The sequence below is a fragment of the Macaca fascicularis genome, chromosome 4 (assembly GCF_037993035.2).
Source record: "Macaca fascicularis isolate 582-1 chromosome 4, T2T-MFA8v1.1".
Classification (NCBI taxonomy): Eukaryota; Metazoa; Chordata; class Mammalia; order Primates; family Cercopithecidae; genus Macaca; species Macaca fascicularis.
Genome location: NC_088378.1, coordinates 14,622,217 through 14,642,128, shown reverse-complemented (window position 1 = coordinate 14,642,128; position 19,912 = coordinate 14,622,217). Strand labels below are relative to the sequence as shown.

Genomic DNA, 19,912 nt, shown 5'->3' with positions numbered 1-19,912 from the left:
GTACGTAAGAAAGTGGCAGTCTTTTATTGCAAATATGCGCACACTCTCGGGCGAGGTTCTCTGGTCCTCAGGTGTAGGGGGCCAGGGAAGTCGCGCCGGCGCTCTCGGGTGAGGTTCTCCGGTCCACGAATGCGGGGGCCGAAGAAGTCACGCCGGCTCCTGCCGGCGGCAGACTTTTATGCATTGGTACTGGAAGGGGGAGGGCAGTGGGCGGGATAAGGGCGTGATAGGGGCGTCTCCATAGGCGTGGCCGGGTAAGTTTCGATCTCTTCGGATTGACGTCACCTGGCACGTGCTCGGTTGATCTGCATCTTCCCGGGTGTGGGCTGCATTTGCCTGCGCACGGGAAGGTTGGTGAGGAAGAACCCGGAAGCAACATGGATTGTGCCTTCTTGTTCACCTTCCTCCATCTTGTCCTTTCTCCCTCACCCAAACAGTTTATAATGGGAAAAATAATACCATGTCAGTATACATTATGAATACTGTTTATTTCAGTACGCCAAATTGATTATTCTTGTTTGCACATCTCAGTTATTAACTAACACCCCAGAATTGGAATAAAGAGAAATGGGTCTGCTGAAATTTCCCCTCTTCCTTTCTTTCCAGTGTAGCTTATCTCCCACAGAAATCCAGCCAAACTTCATGCCTGCTAGAATGTGTGGTTACAGTGGTGGCAGACTGTCATTTCAAATAACCAAAATGTGTTAACAGCTTAAGTTAGCTGTCAGCTATGTGGGTTTGAACCAGGAGCCTAATGATGAAAACGGCTTATATCTCTATCCTACTGTGATTAGCATCTTGAGTTATTCTCTTCCTCCATTAGTAATTCCCTTTTCCTGTTTCCTTCTCCTAGCACTCCAGTTCTCGCCTGAATTACCAAAGCAACGTTCAGGGATCCTCTCAGTCCCAGAGCACACTTGGCTACTCTTCCTCGTCTCAGCAGAGCTCACAGTACCACCCATCTCACCAGGCCCACCGGTACTGACAAGCTCCCCTTGGGCCAGCCCAGCCCAGAGCACAGACTCCAGCAATATGTCTGCATTAAAAAGAACCAAAAAGATGCAAACTATGATGCCATTTAAAACTCACACACGTGGGAGGAAAACCTTATATACTGAGCATTTTGCAGGACTGATATCTCTTCTTTATTGACTTAAAGAAGATTCTTGTGAAGTTTCCCCAGCACCCCTTCCCTGCATGTGTTCCATTGTGACTTCTCTGATAAAGCGTCTGATCTAATCCCAGCACTTCTGTAACCTTCAGCATTTTTTTGAAGGATTTCCTGGTGCACCTTTCTCATGCTGTAGCAATCACTATGGTTTATCTTTTCAAAGCTCTTTTAATAGGATTTTAATGTTTTAGAAACAGGATTCCAGTGGTGTATAGTTTTATACTTCATGAACTGATTTAGCAACACAGGTAAAAATGCACCTTTTAAAGCACTACGTTTTCACAGACAATAACTGTTCTGCTCATGGAAGTCTTAAACAGAAACCGTTACTGTCCCAAAGTACTTTACTATTACGTTCTTATTTATCTAGTTTCAGGGAAGGTCTAATAAAAAGACAAGTGGTGGGACAGAGGAAACCTACAACCAAAAACTGCCTAGATCTTTGCAGTTACTATGCTTTATGCTATGAAGAACTGAAGTATGTGGTAATTTTTATATAATCATTCATATGGAACTTAGTTCCCAGCATCATCTTATTCTGAATAGCATTCAGTAATTGAGAATTATAATTTTAACCTTCATGTAGCTAAGTCTACCTTAAAAAGGGTTTCAAGAGCTTTGATGAAATACAGTCTCGATGGCCCACACCAAAACGCTGAAGAGAGTATCAACTGCACTAGGATTTCTTTAAGGAGTAATTTTGATCAAAAGACGTGTTACTTCCCTTTGAAGGAAAAGTTTTTATTGTGTATTGTACATAAAGTCGGCTTCTCTAAAGAACCATTGGTTTCTTCACATCTGGGTCTGCGTGAGCAACTTTCTTACTTATTATAATCAAGGGTACTCAAGTAGAAGCCTGCAAATTAATCTTCTTTTAAAATAAAGAGCAGTGTTCTCCATTCGTATTTGCATTAGACATAGAGTGACTATTTTTAAAGCATGTTAAAAATTTAGGTTTTATTCATGTTTAAAGTATGTATTATGTATGCATAATTTTGCTGTTGTTACTGAAACTTAATTCTATTAAGAATCTTTTCATTGCACTGAATGATTTCTTTTGCCCCTAGGAGAAAACTTAATAATTGTGCCTAAAAACTATGGGCAGATAGTATAAGACTCTCTACTAGACAACGTGAATTATTTGCATTTCCATTTTCTATGAATTAGTGGCTGAGTTCTTTCTTAGCTGCTTTAAGGAGCCCCTCACTCCCCAGAGTCAAAAGGAAATGTAAAGACTTAGAGTTCCCATTGTAATGTCAGGGGCAAGAAATTTGTGTTCTTCTGAATGCTACTAGCAGCACCAGCCTTGTTTTAAATGTTTTCTTGAGCTAGAAGAAATAGCTGATTATTGTATATGCAAATTATATGCATTTTTAAAAACTATTCTTTGTGAACTTATCTACCTGGTTATGATACTCTGGGTCCATACACAAGTAAAATAAGATTAGACAGAAGCCAGTATACATTTTGCACTATTGATGTGATACTGTAGCCAGCCAGGACCTTACTGATCTCAGCATAATAATGCTCACTAATAATAATGAAGTCTGCATAGTGACACTCATCAAGACTGAAGATGAAGCAGGTTACATGCTCCATTGGAAGGAGTTTCTGACAGTCTCCTGCTGTTTTACCCCTTCCATTTTTTAAAATAAGAAATTAGCAGCCCTCTGCATAATGTAGCTGCCTATATGCAGTTTTATCGTGTGCCCTAAAACCTCACTGTCCAGAGCTGTTGGTCATCAGATGCTCACTGCACCCTCACTGTGTGCCCAGTGCCCTGCTGGGTGGAGAACACAGAGGACAGGGCATACTTCTGTCCTTAAGGAGCTTGTGATCTGTTCTGTGACAGTAAGCCCTCCTGGGATGTCTGTGCCATGTGATTGACTTATAAGTGAAACTGTCTTATAATATGAAGGTCTTTTTGTTTACTTCTAAACCCACTTGGGTAGTTACTATCCCCAAATCTGTTCTGTAAATAATATTATGGAAGGGTTTCTATGTCAGTCTACCTTAGAGAAAGCCAGTGATTAAATATCACAAAAGGCATCGATGTATCTTTGAAATGTTCACATCAGCCTTTTAACAACAATTGGGTGGTCCTTGTAGGCAGAACATACTCTCCTAAGTGGTTGTAGGAAATTGCAAGGAAAATAGAAGCTCTGTTCCTGCTCTCAAGGGAGATTACCTTTAATAAAAGAAGACAAACCCAAATAGATATGTAAACCAAAATACTATGCCCCTTAATACTTTATAAGCAGCATTGTTATAGTTCTTATGCTTATACATTCGCAGAACTACCCTGCTTTCCTTGTGTATAATGACTTTTACTGGCAGAACTGAAATATAAACTGTAAGGGGATTTCGTCAGTTGCTCCCAGTATACAATATCCTCCAGGACATAGCCAGAAATCTCCATTCCACACATGACTGGGTTCCTATCCCTGCACTGGTACTGGCTCTTTTCTCCTCTTTCCTTGCCTCAGGGTTAGTGCTACCCACTGATTCCCTTTACCCTTAGGAATAATTTTGGATCATTTTCTTTCTCTTTAAAGGGGAACAAAGCCTTTTTTTTTTTGAAACGGAGTGTCACTCTGTCACCCAGGCTGGAGTGCAGTGGTGTGATCTTGGCTCACTCCAACCTCTGCCTTCCAGGTTCAAGTGATTCTCCTGCCTTAGTCTCCCGAGTAGCTGGGACTACAGGCATGCACCAACACGTCTGAGGAATTTTTGTATTTTTAGTAGAGACGGGGTTTCACCCTCTTGGTCAGGCTGGTCTTGAACTCCTGACCTCAGGTGATCCACCTGCCTCGGCCTCCCAAAGTGCTGGGATTACAGGCGTGAGCCACTGCGCCCGGCTGGGAACAAAGCCTTTTTAACACATGTAAGGGCCCTCAAACCGTGGGACCTCTAAGAAGACCTGTGAAGCTTTTTGAGGGCAAACTTTACCTTTGTGGTCCCCAAATGACTGCATTTCTCTTTGAAATTTATTAGATACCGTTATGTCCCCCAAGGGTGCAGGAGGGGCAGCCCTCAGCCTATGGGAACACCCAAAATAGGAGGGGTTACTGACAGGAAGGAATGAATCCAAGTGAAGGCTTTCTGCTCTCCATGTTACAAACCAGTTTCAGAGTTAGCTTTCTGGGGAGGTGTGTGTTTGTGAAAGGAATTCAAGTGTTGCAGGACAGAGGAGCTCAAGATAAGGTAGCTTTGGCAGCAGGGCAGGCTGAAACAATCCTTGTGATGAAGGAGATCATGCAATGACATACAAAGACCAAGGATTTATGTATATTTTTGTATCTGTGTGGTTTTGAAACTTTAGTACTTAGAATTTTGGCCTTCTGCACTACTCTTTTGCTCTTACGAACATAATGGACTCTTAAGAATGGAAAGGGATGACATTTACCTATGTGTGCTGCCTCATTCCTGGTAAAGCAACTGCTACTTGTTCTCTATGCCTCTAAAATGATGCTGTTTTCTCTGCTAAAGGTAAAAGAAAAGAAAAAAATAGTTGGAGAATAAGACATGCAACTTGATGTGCTTTTGAGTAAATTTATGCAGCAGAAACTATACAATGAAGGAATAATTAGATGGAAATTACAAATCCAAAACTCTGTGGTGATGTCTTCCTAGAGAGTAGAGAAAGGCCGTGAAATGGCAGTTAGACCAACAGAGGCTTGAAGGATTCAAGTACAAGTAATATTTTATATAAAACATAGCAGTTTAGGTCCCCATAATCCTCAAGAATAGTCACAAATATCTTATAACAAAGTTCATTGTTTTAGGATTTTTTAAAAATGTGTTGTACCTAAGGCCATACTTACTCTTCTATGCTATCACTGCAAAGGGGTGATATGTATGTATTATATGAAAAAAAAAAAACAACCCTTAATGCACTGTTATCTCCTAAATATTTAGTAAATTAATACTATTTAATTTTTTTAAAGATTTGTCTGTGTAGACACTAAAAGTATTACACAAAATCTGGACTGAAGGTGTCCTTTTTAACAACAATTTAAAGTACTTTTTATATATGTTATGTAGTATATCCTTTCTAAACTGCCTAGTTTGTATATTCCTATAATTCCTATTTGTGAAGTGTACCTGTTCTTGTCTGTTTTTTCAGTCATTTTCTGCACGCATCCCCCTTTATATGATTATAGAGATGACTGTAGCTTTTCGTGCTCCACTGCGAGGTTTGTGCTTAGAGCCGCTGCGCCCCAACAAGGCCTGCTCCATGGAGTGCAGGACGAGCTACTGCTTTGGAGCGAGGGTTTCCTGCTTTTGAGTTGACCTGACTTCCTTTTTGAAATGACTGTTAAAACTAAAATAAATTACATTGCATTTATTTTATATTCTTGGTTGAAATAAAATTTAATTGACTTTGCTTCCGTGTGGATTTTTTAAATGTAAAAAACTCTTATAATAAGGTTTAGTGGCTGGGTGCAGTGGCTTATGCCTGTAATCCCAGCACTTTGGGAGGCTAAGGAGGAAGGGTTGCCTCAGGCCAGGAGTTTGAGACCTGACTGGGCAACATAGTGAGACCCCATCTAGTGTTAAAATTTTATGTGTGTGCCTAGAAGCTTTTATAATTACACTTGTCCTGCAGAGATACGAAGTCCTTCTGTGAGTTCCAATATGTTATTTTGTTCAGGATGCTATGATGTCATAATACTGCAAAGCAAGCAAGGCTTACAGGTACCTCGTGAGTAAAATTGCAGGTTTTTTACATCTTCAGGAGAAACATCTTTTTCAAAAAAAGTAAATTAGAATTATTTTTAGAAAAAGACTAATAAGCATTTGTGGATGGGGTTGGATTGGGAGTTTTTTGTTTTATAAGGGCACTCTGTGGTACCTGGCTGCTCCTTCTATAATTCATTTGATGAGTCTTCTATGGTTGTTGCTCCACTATCCAAAGGCATCACAGAGTGAATTGAACAATGTTTAAGTGGCATAAATACAGAGCTTTCATTTCTATTTAAAATAATCACATCCCACTTGGCTGCTTCTCTTTTTGGCACGAATTTTATACTTAGTGCTGTGCTATTTGTAGGATAGATCTTCTCCTGGAAAACTGTTCTTTGGCCTCAGCTGCCTTTCTCACCAGCCATCTGGGTAAGAGAAAGCAGACGACGAGACAAACCCTTTACCACTCCTGGGAGAACTGGAAAGGTCATATCCATCACCTTAGCAGACTGTAAATTCTTGTCGATAGGGCCTGAGTTTTATTCACCTCTTTCCCAGCAGCTGTCAAGATACCCAACACAGAGCAGATGCTTAATATGGTAAGTCATAGCATCACTTGTACACTTGCATAGAATTCCTGGGTCATATAATATTTGTATATGGATAAGGATGAACATAATTTTGTTCTGTGAACAATAAAAATACTAGAAACAGGTGTCACTTTTTTTTTCTTTTGAATAGACGGGGTCTGTATTGTCCAGGCTGGAGTGCAGTGGCTATTCACAGATGTGATCATAACACTCTGTGGCCTCAAACTAACTCCTGGCCTCGCTGGATCCTCCTTCCTCAGCCTCTCAGGCGCAGGCCACTATGCCTGGCTTGCTTGCTTTTATTTTTCCTTTTTTTTTTTTTTTTTTTTGAGATAGAGTCTCACTCTGTGGCCTAGGCTGGAGTGCAGTGGTACAATCTTGGTTCACTGCAACCTCTGCCTCCTGGGTTCAAGCAATTTTCCTGCCTCAGCCTCCCAAGTAGCTGGGACTACAGGCATGCACCACCAAGCCCGGCTAATTTTTTGTATTTTAGTAGAGACAGGGTTTCACCACGTTGCCCCCAGGGTGGTCTCCAACTCCTGAGCTCAGGCAATCTGCCCACCTCGGCCTCTCAAAGTGCTAGGATTACACGTCTGAGCCACTGCACTCAGCCAGAAGCCATCTTTCTTTTGGCTACCTAAAGGTAAGCATTTTAAAGCCTTGCATAGCATCATTTTATCTAGTAGGCAATAGGAAACCAGCTTGGACAAGCAACATACAAACCTAAAAGTAAATTTCATTTCTCTAAATGAGAGAATATAATATTGGGGAAAAAAATGAAAATGTTGACTTAAAACATCAAAATGTATCTCTTCAGCACATTCTTTGCGGCATACGTTTTTTCAAAAAGTGCTGCTGTGTCTTTATTGAAAAATCAATTGACTGTATGTGTTTGAATCTATTTGCGGACTTCTTACTCGGTTCCATTTAACTGTTGTCCATTCTAAGCCACTATCGTTATTATTATTATTGAGACAAGTTCTTACTCTGTTGCCCAGGCTGGAGTGCAGTGGTGTGATCACAGCTCACTGCAGCCTCAACTTCCCAGGCTCAAGTGATCCTCTCACCTCAGCCTCCCAAGTAGCTGGGACTACAGGCATATGCCACCACACCCAGCTAATTTTATTTTATTTTTTTTGTAGAGATGAAGTCTTGCCATGTTGCTCAGCCTAATTTGAAACTCCTGGGCTCAAGTGAACCTTCTGCCTCGGCCTCCCAAAGTGCTGGGATTACAACCATGAACCACCACGTCTGGCCTCACTATTTTAAGTATTGGAATTTTAAAATAAGTCTTAAAACAAGGTAGGGTAAGCCTTACAACTTTGTTTTTCTTTGCAGGACTATTTTGGTTACTCTAGATTCTACACATTTCCATATACATTTTAAAATCAGCTTGTCAGTTTCTATAAATAAAACCTGCTATGTTTTGATTGGAATTTCCTTGAATCTATAAATCAACTTGGAGAAAACTGGTATCTTAATAACACAGAGTTTCGTGGTCTATGAAGATGATGTATCTCTCTATTTAGTTAGGTCTTCTTCAGTGTTTCTCAGCAATGTTTTGCAAATTCCAGTGTAGAGGTCTGCAGATCTTTTGTTAAATTTATTCCTAGAGGTCAATGCTACTAGAAATGGTACTTTTAAAATTTCATTTTCTATTTATTTGTTGCCAGTAAATAGAAATACAATCATTTTTTGCATTTTGCCTTTATAGCCTGCAACCTTGCTAAATTCACTGTTCTAGAAGTGTTTATATGTGTGTGAGGAAGGATTCCTTTAGTTTTCTACATACACAAACATGTCGTCTGTGAAAAAAGACACTTGTACTTCTCCCTTTCCAATCTGTATAACTTTTATTTTATTATTATTATTATTATTTGCCTAAATGCATGGACTAGTACTCCTAATACAGTATCGAAAGAATTGGTGTGAGTGAATACCTTGTAATGTTCTGAATATTGGAGGGAAAGTGTTTCATATTTCACCATTAGATATGGTGTTAGATAAAAGTTTTTTGGCCGGTCGCAGTGGCTCACACCTGTAATCCCAGCACTTTGGGAGGCCGAGGCGGGCGGATCACAAGGTCAGGAGATCGAGACCACGGTGAAACCCCATCTCTACTAAAAATACAAAAAATTAGCCGGGTGCGGTTGTGGGCGCCTGTAGTCCCAGCTACTCGGGAGGCTGAGGCAGGAGAATGGCATGAACCCGGGAGGCGGAGCTTGCAGTGAGCCGAGATCGCGCCACTGCACTCCAGCCTGGGCGACAGAGCGAGACTCTGTCTCAAAAAAAAAAAAAAAAAAGAAATTTGAGGGACACATTCCAACCAAAGTACCAAGGGATAACCTCTCAAGTATTTGGGGAAAACTACTCCCTGATCCCAACATTTTTTTTCAGGGTTGTTACCTTTCTTATGACCAAGAACAGAAAACAGTTGATTTACCCAGGGCTCCTATCAGTTGATTTCATGGCATTTCCCATTGTATTTTTCCCACATTGCAGAAAAGACCATAAACATTGAGCTGCTTAAATCTCACAGGGATGGTTTCTACTTATACTTTCTAGTAATGATTGAGTTGTGATATTCACCTCTGCCTCAGCTGTATCAACACAGCACGACAAAAATTATACGGGTTTTGGAGACAAGGCAAACTTAAGCTTGATGCCCAGCCCTTCTATACACAGGGCTCTGAGCTGTGTGACCTTAGATAAGCTACTGAACCTCTGTGATCTTGTTTTAGTTTTTGTCAAATGCCAAAAATATTATTTACCTCAGAGTTTAAAGAATAAACGAGATGAGTGCTGACCAGAGTGCCTGCCCCAAAGTAGATTCTCAATAAATGTGATTTCCTTTGGTTTGCAGTTTCCTCTCCAACTTATGCGTTTGAATCTGTGATTCTGGTAGAAATACAAAGTTTAATGTTCGTTATCTCCTTCATTTGATGATCACTCTTTTGACAAAGGATGACATCTGTGAGATGACTGGGTTAGCCATTTTGCATGAGTGAATGCCAAGAAGGGCACCACTCCTCGTGCCTGGAGGCATTCCCACACGCGGAGGTCTATCTAACAAGCACCGGGCTGTCCAACAAGCACTAGGGCCTGGCTTCATTAACAAAACTCTTGAAACAATGAGGCACTCTTTCGTTGTGTTTTGGTGACATCGCCCATCACCTCCTTTTGTTCCTCCTACATCAGCAAGGAAAAGTTCACTAAATTGTATTTCTATGCCATTTATAGCTGTGGTTCTACCAATAAGCAACTATCTTGTCTGGACATTCAATTGCAACATTAAAAAGAAGCCACCCAGCTAGTCTGGTTCCACCTGCATCTGAGATTCTAAAGGGAACATAATTCCTCTATTTCTACACTGTGGTTCTCATAAATTACCATCTGTACTTCCAACTCCTAAGTGATCATATCTTATAAGGCATGGCCTAGAGATTCACAAAACTTCTCAGTTGCCAATACTTTTGTACCATTTATATGAGAAAGACAGCCAGGAACAAAAATAACTTGTGAATTTTGAGAGAAAAAGAGATCATCCATCTGCAAGTAGATAGCAAGAGGAGTCCCTCTGATTACAGCAGCCCCTAGTGCATGAGTGGGTAGGAGTAGGAGCTCTCAGATTCCAGTTAGCTGGTAAGCGCCACTCGGTGAGGCCTGATGGAGTTGGAGCAGTCAAGGTCCATAAGCTCCAAACCAATAAGACAGGGCTCCCTTCCAAAGTCCTGCCCGTAGGAGAAACTGCTGGGAAGCATCATCCCAGTGGAGCAGGGCGAAGGAAAGAGAAGGTTCGAATGCAAGTGGAAAAGGGAGAAGAGGTGGATCCAGAAAACCCAAAGGCATATTTCTCCCTAGAGAATCTGTAGAAACTTTCTAAGTTTTTCTAACCACGGGCATTTCAATTCTACCCACATATATAAACATCTTCTAAAAAGCACTTTCTCAATTTTCCAATGGCTTAAAAAAATCCACACATACTTTCATATAGGCAAGAAATAGATTTGTATTTGCTTTTCTGCTCATACTATATATATAAAAGCTTTTTTGAGCTGAACAAGGAGCTTAGCATTAATTGTAATATATGCATATACATATTTTCATATATAATTACTTATTTGCTTAATAGGAACTTGAACAAGATGATTCAAAAAATAATTATAGGCCAAGTGGAGGCTTCTACCAACTAAATTGTATGAAAAATTCTCCTACGATTGTAATATGTTTTTGTTTTTTTTTTTTTTTCTAGCAAGTTCTGAATGAGGAAACATAGGTTTTGAAGCAGAAATTCTTGTGTGTGTTTCATGTAGTCTTTTTTTTTTTTTTTTTTTTTTGAGACAGAATCTCGCTCCATCACCCAGGCTGGAGTGCAGTGACACAATCTTGACTCAGCAGTGACACAATCTTGGCCCACTGCAACCTCCACCCCCGCCACCCCCCAGGTTCAAATGATTCTCATGTCTCAGGCTCCCCAGTAGCTGAGATTACAGGCGCCCACCACCAGGCCTGGCTAATTTTTATATTTTTGGTAGAGATGGAATTTCACTATATTGGCCAGGCTGGTTTCAAACTCCTGACCTCAAGGGATCTGCCCACTTCAGCCTCCCAAAGTGCTGAGATTACAGATGTGAGCCACTACACCCAGCCTCATGTAGTCTTAAAACTGCCTGGTGACTTTTCTCGTAAGATTGCCCTGCATTATTTAATTGTTCTATTATCATTTAACATTTAGGCTTGTATCTTGACATGAACTAAATAGTGTACTTGTTAGAGCAAGTACCATATTTCTGTTTTTGTTCACCTTTGAATCTCCCCAGGGCCCTGTACATATAATGAATGTCCAATTACATTGTTTAAGTGAGCTATAGAAAATTAAGTTTGGGCGTATGGAATAACTTCCTAAATTGAAATTTTTCTAATTGGTTGCTAATCTACACAGGCCATGTAACCTCACTGTTGGAAACCATCAACTGTTCCATTGCCCTTGGGGTGGTTTACATACTACGTGGCTTTTGACAGGCTCTTTGTATTGTTCCTGTCCCTATGTTCTGTGGGAAAAAAATAATAAAAAGGCTGAACATCTTATCTGGAACTTGCCCTGGCCAACAGAATGAACTTTTGTTTACTCCCAAGGCTAAGGAATAAAAACAATGGATCTATAATCTAGATCTTTTCACCAGATCTAGTTTCAGCAAACAAGCCAATCTCCAGCCTGCCACGGCCACCACACCCTTTCTAATTCAGAGAAAGCAGCAAATGGATTCTGCAACATTTTACACTGTTTTAAAAAATCAGCAAAACATTTCAAGTTAAAACTACCTAAAATCCTCCTTATCAATGCATCTGCACGTAAAACTTATTAACGTGTAAATCCAACTTAAAATATTGTTCAGAAAGCCAAACAAATATTCTATCCATCCTAGTGTGTCACAAGTGAATGTTTCATGAAACACTACTTTTATCATCTTGTTCATAGATTTTTCACAAACAAAAGATTACATGGCCAAATACATCTGGAAAATTGTGGGTTAACACCACGAAAAAGAACAGGACCAGGCCAGCACGGTGGCTCACACCTGTAATCCCAATACTTTAGGAGACTGACCTGGGAGGATTGCTTGAACCCAGGAGTTTTGAGACCAGCCTGACCAAAGCAAGACCCCATTTTTACAAAAAGTTAAAAAAAAAATTAACCAGGCATGGTGGCTCATGCCTGTAGTCCCAGCTACTCTGAAGGCTGAGGCAGGAGGATCCTTTGAGCCTAGAAGTCAAGGCTGCAGTGAGTTGTGGTGGCACCACTGCACTCTAGCCTAGGTAACAGAGCAAGACCCATTTCAAAACAAACAAATAAAAAGAACAGGGCTTCATCAGAGCCTTTTTGTTTTGTTTTGTTTTGTTTTGTTTGAGACAGAGTCTTGCTCTGTTATGCAGGCTGGAGTATACTGATATGATCTTGGTTCCCTGCAACCTCTGCCCACCAGGCTCAAGTGATCCTCCCACCTCAGCTTTCCGAGTAGCTGTGACTACAGGCACATGCCACCACACCCAGCTAATTTTTATTTTTTTGTAGAGATGGGGTTTCACCACGTTGCCCAGGCTGGTCTCGAACTCCTGAGGTCAAGTGATCCGCCCGTTTCAGCCTCCCAAAATCCTGGGATTATAGGCATGAGCCATGGTGCCTGGCCAAGCCTTTAATATGCGGATAACGTTGTGAATTTCCGGGAAGGTGATATAGTGCAACCTTTCTAAGCTTACCTCGCCAAAGAACTGTTTTTTTCTTGTACCTCCAAAGAATGCTCTGATGAAGCAATTTGGAAATCCCTGGTTGCAACAGATGCTGTTGTTGCCTCCTGCCCAGCCATCCTTTGCTTCCTCCTTGCTCTCAGAAGCTTGATTTGTTCACTCTGCCCAGAGTGGCCATGTCCTTCTGAGGAGGGTGGGCCCCTTCCTCAGCTCCAGATAAATACTGATTGGACCTAACCAAATACACTGAACTCTGTCATAGTCCATTTTCTGTGCTATGGTAAAATAGCGCAGTCTGGGTAATTTACTTAGCTCATGGTTCTAAAGGATAGGAAGTTCACAATCAAATGGCCACGTTTGGTGAGGGCCTTCTTGCTATATCATGACATCATAGAAGGCATCACATGGCCAAAGAGGGGAAGAGTGCGTGAGACAGAGGAAACAGGGTGAACTCATCCTTTTATCAAGAGCCCACTCCTGCCATAACTAACCCACTCCTGTGAAGATGGCATTAGTCCATTCATGAAGTCAGAGCCCTCATAATCTGATCACCCCTTAAAGGTCCCATCTCATATATATTTTTTTTTTTTTGAAATGGAGTCTCGCTCTGTCACCCAGGCTGGAGTGCAGTGGTGCGATCTCAGCTCACTGCAAACTCCGTCTCCCAGGTTCACACCATTCTCCTGCCTCAGCCTCCTGAGTAGCTGGGACTACAGGCACCTGCCACCACGCCCGGCTAATTTTTTTGTATTTTTAGTAGAGACGGGGTTTCACTGTGTTAGCCAGGATGGTCTCCATCTCCTGACCTCATGATCTGCCTGCCTCGGTCTCCCAAAGTGCTGGGATTATAGACGTGAGCCACCACGCCCAGCCAACCCATCTCTTAATATTATCACAATGGCAATTAAATGTCAGCGTGAGTTTTGGAGAGGACATTCAAACTGTAGCATCTTGTTTTCTTTGCCAAGCTATTGGTTTAAGCATGGTGTGTTAGTCCATTTGCATTGCTATTAGAAAACACCTGAGACTGGTTAATTTATAAAGAAAAGAGGTTTATTTTGGCTCACTGTATTAGTCCATTTTCACACTGCTATAAAGACACTATCGGAGACTGGGTAATTTATAAACAAAAGAGGTTTAACTGACTTATAGTTCTGCATGACTGGGGAGGCCTCAGGAAACTTACAATCATGGTGGAAGGGGAAGCAGTTGCCTTCTTCACAAGGCAGCAGGAGAGAGAGAGAGAGTACAGGGGGAAATGCCACATTTAAACCCTGAGATCTCATGAGAACTCCCTCACTATCATGAGAACAGCATAGGGGAAACCGTCCCCATGACCCAATCACCTCCTACCAGGTCCTCCCTCAACACATAGGGATTACAATTTGATATGAGATTTGGGTGGGGACACAGAGCCAAACTATCTCTCTCACGGTTCTGCAGGCTGTACAAGAAGCATAGCACTGGCATCCGCTTCTGGTGAGGTCTCAGGAAGCTTTCAATCATGGCAGAGGGTGAAAGGGGAGCAGTTGTGTCACATGACTAGGGAGAGAGAGGGAGAGAAAGGAGGAGGTGTCCAAGGCTCTTTAAACAACCAGCTCTTGTGTGAACTAATTTCCATGGGGAGCGCACTAAGCCATTCATGATGGATCCACCCCCATCACCCAAACACTTCCCACTAGGCTCCCCCATCTCCAACATTGAGGGTCGCTTCAACATGAGATTTACAGGGGGCAAGCCTCCTAACCATATCACAGGGAATGTAATATAATTCTGGCCAATAAAATTGGAGGGAAAATCTTCTGGGAGGGGGGTTCTAGTAGGATTTGTTTCAGCTTAAAAAGATAACCAAGACACCAAAATTCCCTTTTCTACCTGTGGACATTTGTAAATGAGCTAGGAACTGTGGCAGCCATGTCAGGGCCGTGAAGGGAGCTAGCCTCAAAGGCCAAGCTGAAACACAAGAACCAACGAGAACAAAGGTGGAAAGAGCTGGGATTCTTAAGAACAGCATCAAATTCGTGATCTAATCAGCCCTGGAACTGCCCTATCTCTGGATTTCTTTTCTGTGAGATTATAAATGACCTTAGTTTAAAAATAAATTTTATTTAGATTTTCTGATATTAGCAGTCAAAATCATTCAGATATGGGGAGTTTAACCAGTCAGAGACTTATTTAATGCCATTAGCATGATTACAGAACATTCAAAACATTTTGTTTGGAAATCTTTATTGTTACAAAGCAGTGGCTGATTACAAACTGAATGTCTCCTACTATTATTACTAGGGGCTGCAATCTTTATGTTTAGATGAATGACTCTAATATTACTATTTCTAGTGCCTCTGAATTAGGAAATTAAACATTTATTCCTTAGCAGCAGTGACGGGCTATAATGATAAACAATTCTCAAAGCACTGTAACAATGAAATCCATAACTAAGTGCTGAATTCCCTTGGAGCCTCTTAGGAGGCAGAACACGTTTAGCAGCCCTGTGCCTCTGCATGGCTGTCTGCTTGAGTGCTGCAGTGCCTAGGCTAAGACTATTCTCCCCTTTACCTTCAACAAATTTGCAATGAATCCTTCCTATATGCAAGGCACTAGAAGAGGTTCCTGTCTTCTGTCCTCCAAACCTTAATCCCCCACCCCAAAAGTCCTGCTTAGGCCTTGTCTCCATGAAGCCTCCCTAATTACTCCAGCCCCCATTGAGCAACCTCTTTGAAGAATTCATCCAAGATACCCAGGCTGAACCATGTGGTTTGGCATTTAATTGTATACACCTATATTTTTCTCTTATTAGCTCATGTTTTCTCTACCCCACCCCACTGAAAGAAAGTAGTAAAGAGATGGTGGAAATGATAAGAGTACTGTTTAAGTTAGTGGTTCTCTGTCAGACCTACATCCCCTTTTTACAAGGAATATTTTTGTCATGCCCTTTATCTATCATGAAAATCATAGATAATATAATTGACCTCTACATGCAATTTCCAAATACATGGATACAATACCCTAGGTGTATTATAAGAGAGAATAAAAGGAAAGTAACTTACGATAAAGTGCAGATGCTCCTCAGCTTATGACAGGGTTACATCTGGTTTGGATGTAACCCATCACGAATCTAGCAGCTATTGAGTAAATATCACTTTTGCAGCATCATATAGTTGAAAAATTATAAGTCAAACTATCATAAGTTGGAGACTGTCTACAACGTGTATTTCATTGTATAGATGTTTGGGATGACTACATTAGAAGCCACTACAAACTAGTAAGAAAATGCAGATTGATATGAGGTATTGTATTGGCAACTCAGATGCCACAAGCCATGGTGCTATCAGTGATGTGACTTTATTATTTATTATTATTTTTCTGTAGATCTCTTCTGTGGTCACAGTACAACTTTCTGAAATGATGAACAACTTTTGGTAATGTTAAAGAAAAAAAAAGAAGCCAATCAGCTTAGCTTGATTTACGTGGTATTCTTATTTCTAGCAATTCAGCATATATTAAAACTATGCAAAAAGTATATTTTGTTTATATGAAAAGTGAGTTAGGTTCACTTTTATTAGTTCATATAATTATAAACAGATTTCAGGACATTCAAAAGTTGTAAAGGCTGCAGGATAATTCATTGTGGGGCACGGTCTGGCATATTTTGGCACACCCAGCAACTCTGGCCCTCACCCCCTACAGGCCACACTAACCCCCTGTTTTTAGATAACCTCAAAAGTCCCTACAGATTTCTAGAAAGTCTCCTGGGATGTAATGGTTATAGTAAGATCCACTGACCTAAACCAAGACCCCCTGGAGATAGGATTATTACCATATAATCCATCTTTACCCTGAGGGCCTGAGGTGAACCCCCAAATGCCAGCTTACTGGTTCACTGCCCTGGTTCTCAAGGCAGTGCTGAGACCCATCAAAGGAGACAGCAGGTCAAACTAGGGGAGAAGGATGGTCTGCTTCCCCCTCAGGTTTCCATTTGTTCCATGCACCAGTTGAGTTCCCATGCATACTTCTGTTTGAGCAAAGGGTTCCTCCATTTTAAGAAGTGTTACGTATGTTTTGGCGGTTGTGTTCAGCTTTATAATTGCCTTTCTGGGAGGAGACATGTTTATTATCTCACCCGATCATGCCAGAAGTGAATGTTCCATTCAGTTCTTGTTTATAGTTTCCACCTCTTTATTGAGACTCCCTGTCTATTGAGTCATTGTCATTATAGTTTTCTTTAATTCTTTGAACATATATGTAACAGCTGCTTTGAAGTCTTTGCTGAAAATAATTTCTTGGCCCATGCAAGGTCAATGAGTGCTGCTGGTCCCTCATCTGAACCTCACATCTCAGGATTCAGTCAGCACATTCACTTCCTGTGGTCAAAACTTCATGGGAAACCACATCATTGTTCATAACCACTTTTAAAATTCATCATGAGAAATCCCTGTTCAAGGAGAGAAACTTCTGATGATGGAACAGCTAAGGAGAGATCACTCTGGGCTGAGAAAGAAGTATTAAATGGGGCTGGGTGGCCTGGCTTGGTGGTCTGGGCCTTCTGGAGGCACTGCAATGCTGGGCATCTCCAGGAAGAAAGAAGAGCCCTCCCACTAGCACTTCTTCCTCTTGCCAGCAGAGAGAGGACACAGCGGGCCTGGACTCAGAACACAGGAGCTGGAAAAACACAAGACTCTCTGGCTTCAAGCTCAAGAGCTGATGAATTCATCCCACAGTCAGGATGCCCTGGGAACCTGGGATGGGTTAGATATACCCAAGTCCTTGGCCAACTTCTGGTCCCCTGATTGTGCTTGTGTCCACCTTGTCTACATCTGCCTCAGTCTTTCCTTTCCTGCCCTTTCATGGCTGACCCCCACTGCCCCCCTGTCTAACAACTCTATTTAGTTAGACACTGCCTATATTCTATCTGTTTACAGTAGAGGCCCTGAGCCTGGGAGTTACTTGTGAATATCTTCTCTTTGATCTATTGACAGCATAATCCTCAGAGTCATGTTATTTCCCACATTTCCAGCTCCCGCAGTCCTGTGTTTGCGTATCTAGGTACAGAGAAACTCCCCATCTTGATGGTGAGCTCTGGAGGGCACAGCACAGCTCTGATCAGGAAGATCTGGGTCCCAGCCCCTCCCTGGTGCATGGTGTGTATGCCCCTCGGTGAGCTCTTTGGAGCCCAGTGTATTAAACTGTGAAAGGAGGACCACAGGGCTCATGCCAGGGCAAAATGAGCTAAGGAGCATCCAGCATCCGGCTAAGATGTTATTGACAATCCTAGCCTTTTCCTGTCTTTTCATGGCAGGGGCCTTATTTCCCATGCACCCCCTATATCATCTAACCCAGTTCCTGGTTCTCAGTTGCTGCTCAGTAAATATTTGTTAGGGGAATTACCTGATGCTGATCTCTTCTGCTTTTTTAATTGGTGGCTTTCACATTGTGTTCAGTGCAGTTTTAGGAGTTCTGACGAGGTGCCTGAGGGCCCAGGTGGGCCAGGGTAGGTGGAGCCAGCAAGGGTAGGTGAGAGCTGGTAAGAGTTGAACAGTGGAGGGGTGGGGTGAGTTGGGATCTAGGCGTGCCCCTATGTTCTCACTGCTAGTTTGCATTTAAATTGGTATGGGAATATTTTCTTCCTTGAAGAAGGGATTCTGTGATTTAAAGTTTGAAAATAGGCTGGACATGGTGACTCATGCCTGTAATTCCAGCACTCTGGGAGGCCGAGGTGGGTGGATCACCTGAGGTCAGGAGTTCGAGACCAGCCTGACCATTATAGTGAAACCGTGTCTCTACTAAAAATACACACAAAAAATTAGCTGGGCATGGTGGCGCATGCCCGTGATCCCAACTACCCAGGAGGCTGAGGCAGGAGAATCGCTTGAACCCAGGAGGCTGAGGTTGCGGTGAGCCGAGATCACGCTACTGCACTCCAGCCTGGGTGACAGAGCAAGACTCTGTCTGAGGAGTAATTTAATTTTACGAATGATGCAGATGTCTATCTCCAACTTCATTGTCCCAAACATTAGCCATTACAATTAAATTAAAAACTCAGTTCTAAGTTCTTCAGCCACACTGGTCATATTTCAAGTACTCAGCAGCCACATGTGGCTACTGGCTACCACTTTGGGCAGCACAGATACGAACATTCTCATCATTAGGTAACTGCTCAATGTGTTCATCTTGCCTGCTGCCCAGATAGAGCAGATTTTTCGGGACAGGGGAATGGCAAAAGAGAAGGCATTTAATACACAGGGAGCTGGCTAAAGGGGAAACGGGAGTTTTATTATTGTTCAAATCATCCTCCTCAAAAATGTGGAGGCTAGGGTTTTGCAAGGATAGTTTGGCAGACAGAGGACTAGGGAATTGGTGCTGCTGACTGGTTGGGATGTGGAAGCTGGTCCTGGTGCACTGAGTCTGCTTCCACAGAAGAGTTGCTGGTCCCAGTGGGGCCATCTGGTCAGAAAGGCAAAAGCTTGAAAAGACATCTCTAAAGGTCAATCTTAGGTTCTACAATAGTGGTGTTATTTACAGGAGTAAGTGGGGAAGCTGCAAATCTTGTAACCTCTAGAATAATGGCTGGTAATCATTTAGCTATGCCCACATGGTAGCAGAGTTCAGGCCCCTCTCATTCTCCTAACCTGGTGAGCTTCCATTAGTTTTACAAAGGTGGTTTAGTTTCGAGGACTATTATCATTTAAACTATAAATTTCTCCCAAAGTTAGCTTGCCCCACACCCAGGAATGACCAAGGGCAGTTTGGAGATTAAAGGCAAGATGGAATTGGTTAGATCAGATCTCTTTCACTGTCATAATTTTCTGTTATAATTTTTGCAAAGGCAATTTCAGTTACAGAAAGTTCTGTAAGACGTTGTTGGTCTATATTTTCTATTGTTTAAGTCATAGGACTTAGTAGACAGATAGTGGCTGTATCCCCTGTGCTGTAATATGTTTGTGGGCTTAAAGGGTAAGTTGAGTTGTCCATAGATGTAGGTTTGGATCCTATTTATTAACTTGCTATTGCCCTACCTGACTGGCTTTACATTCTGTCCTCTGTACCAGGGAGGTTCAGTCATATCAGAGGTTTCCATCTACTTTATCCATCTACTTTATCTCTAAAGGTCCCTGTGATTGTGTCTTTGTTCTCTTGGACCCACACCCATGATGAAAATGAACTGCTTTATTAGGTAATGATTGGCTTACCCTCCCACTTTTGTTAACGAAGGCTATTTATA

At 41.9% G+C, this 19,912-nt stretch overlaps 1 protein-coding gene across 17 annotated transcripts in view; it reads left to right on the top strand.

Annotated features, from left to right (window-relative positions):
* The window catches only part of CDK19 (cyclin dependent kinase 19), a 216,999-nt gene extending 211,441 nt beyond the window's left edge, over positions 1-5,558 (top strand). For all 17 annotated transcript variants that reach the window (XR_012433351.1, XM_074036891.1, XM_074036886.1 and 14 more), the window contains one exon: positions 854-5,558. Coding sequence is in view for 16 of the 17 variants with exons in the window: in XM_074036891.1 (XP_073892992.1) it covers positions 854-985 (132 nt within the window). In the remaining variant the exon portion in view is untranslated. The remainder of the gene's footprint in view (positions 1-853) is intronic.
* The last annotated feature ends 14,354 nt before the right edge of the window (positions 5,559-19,912 follow it).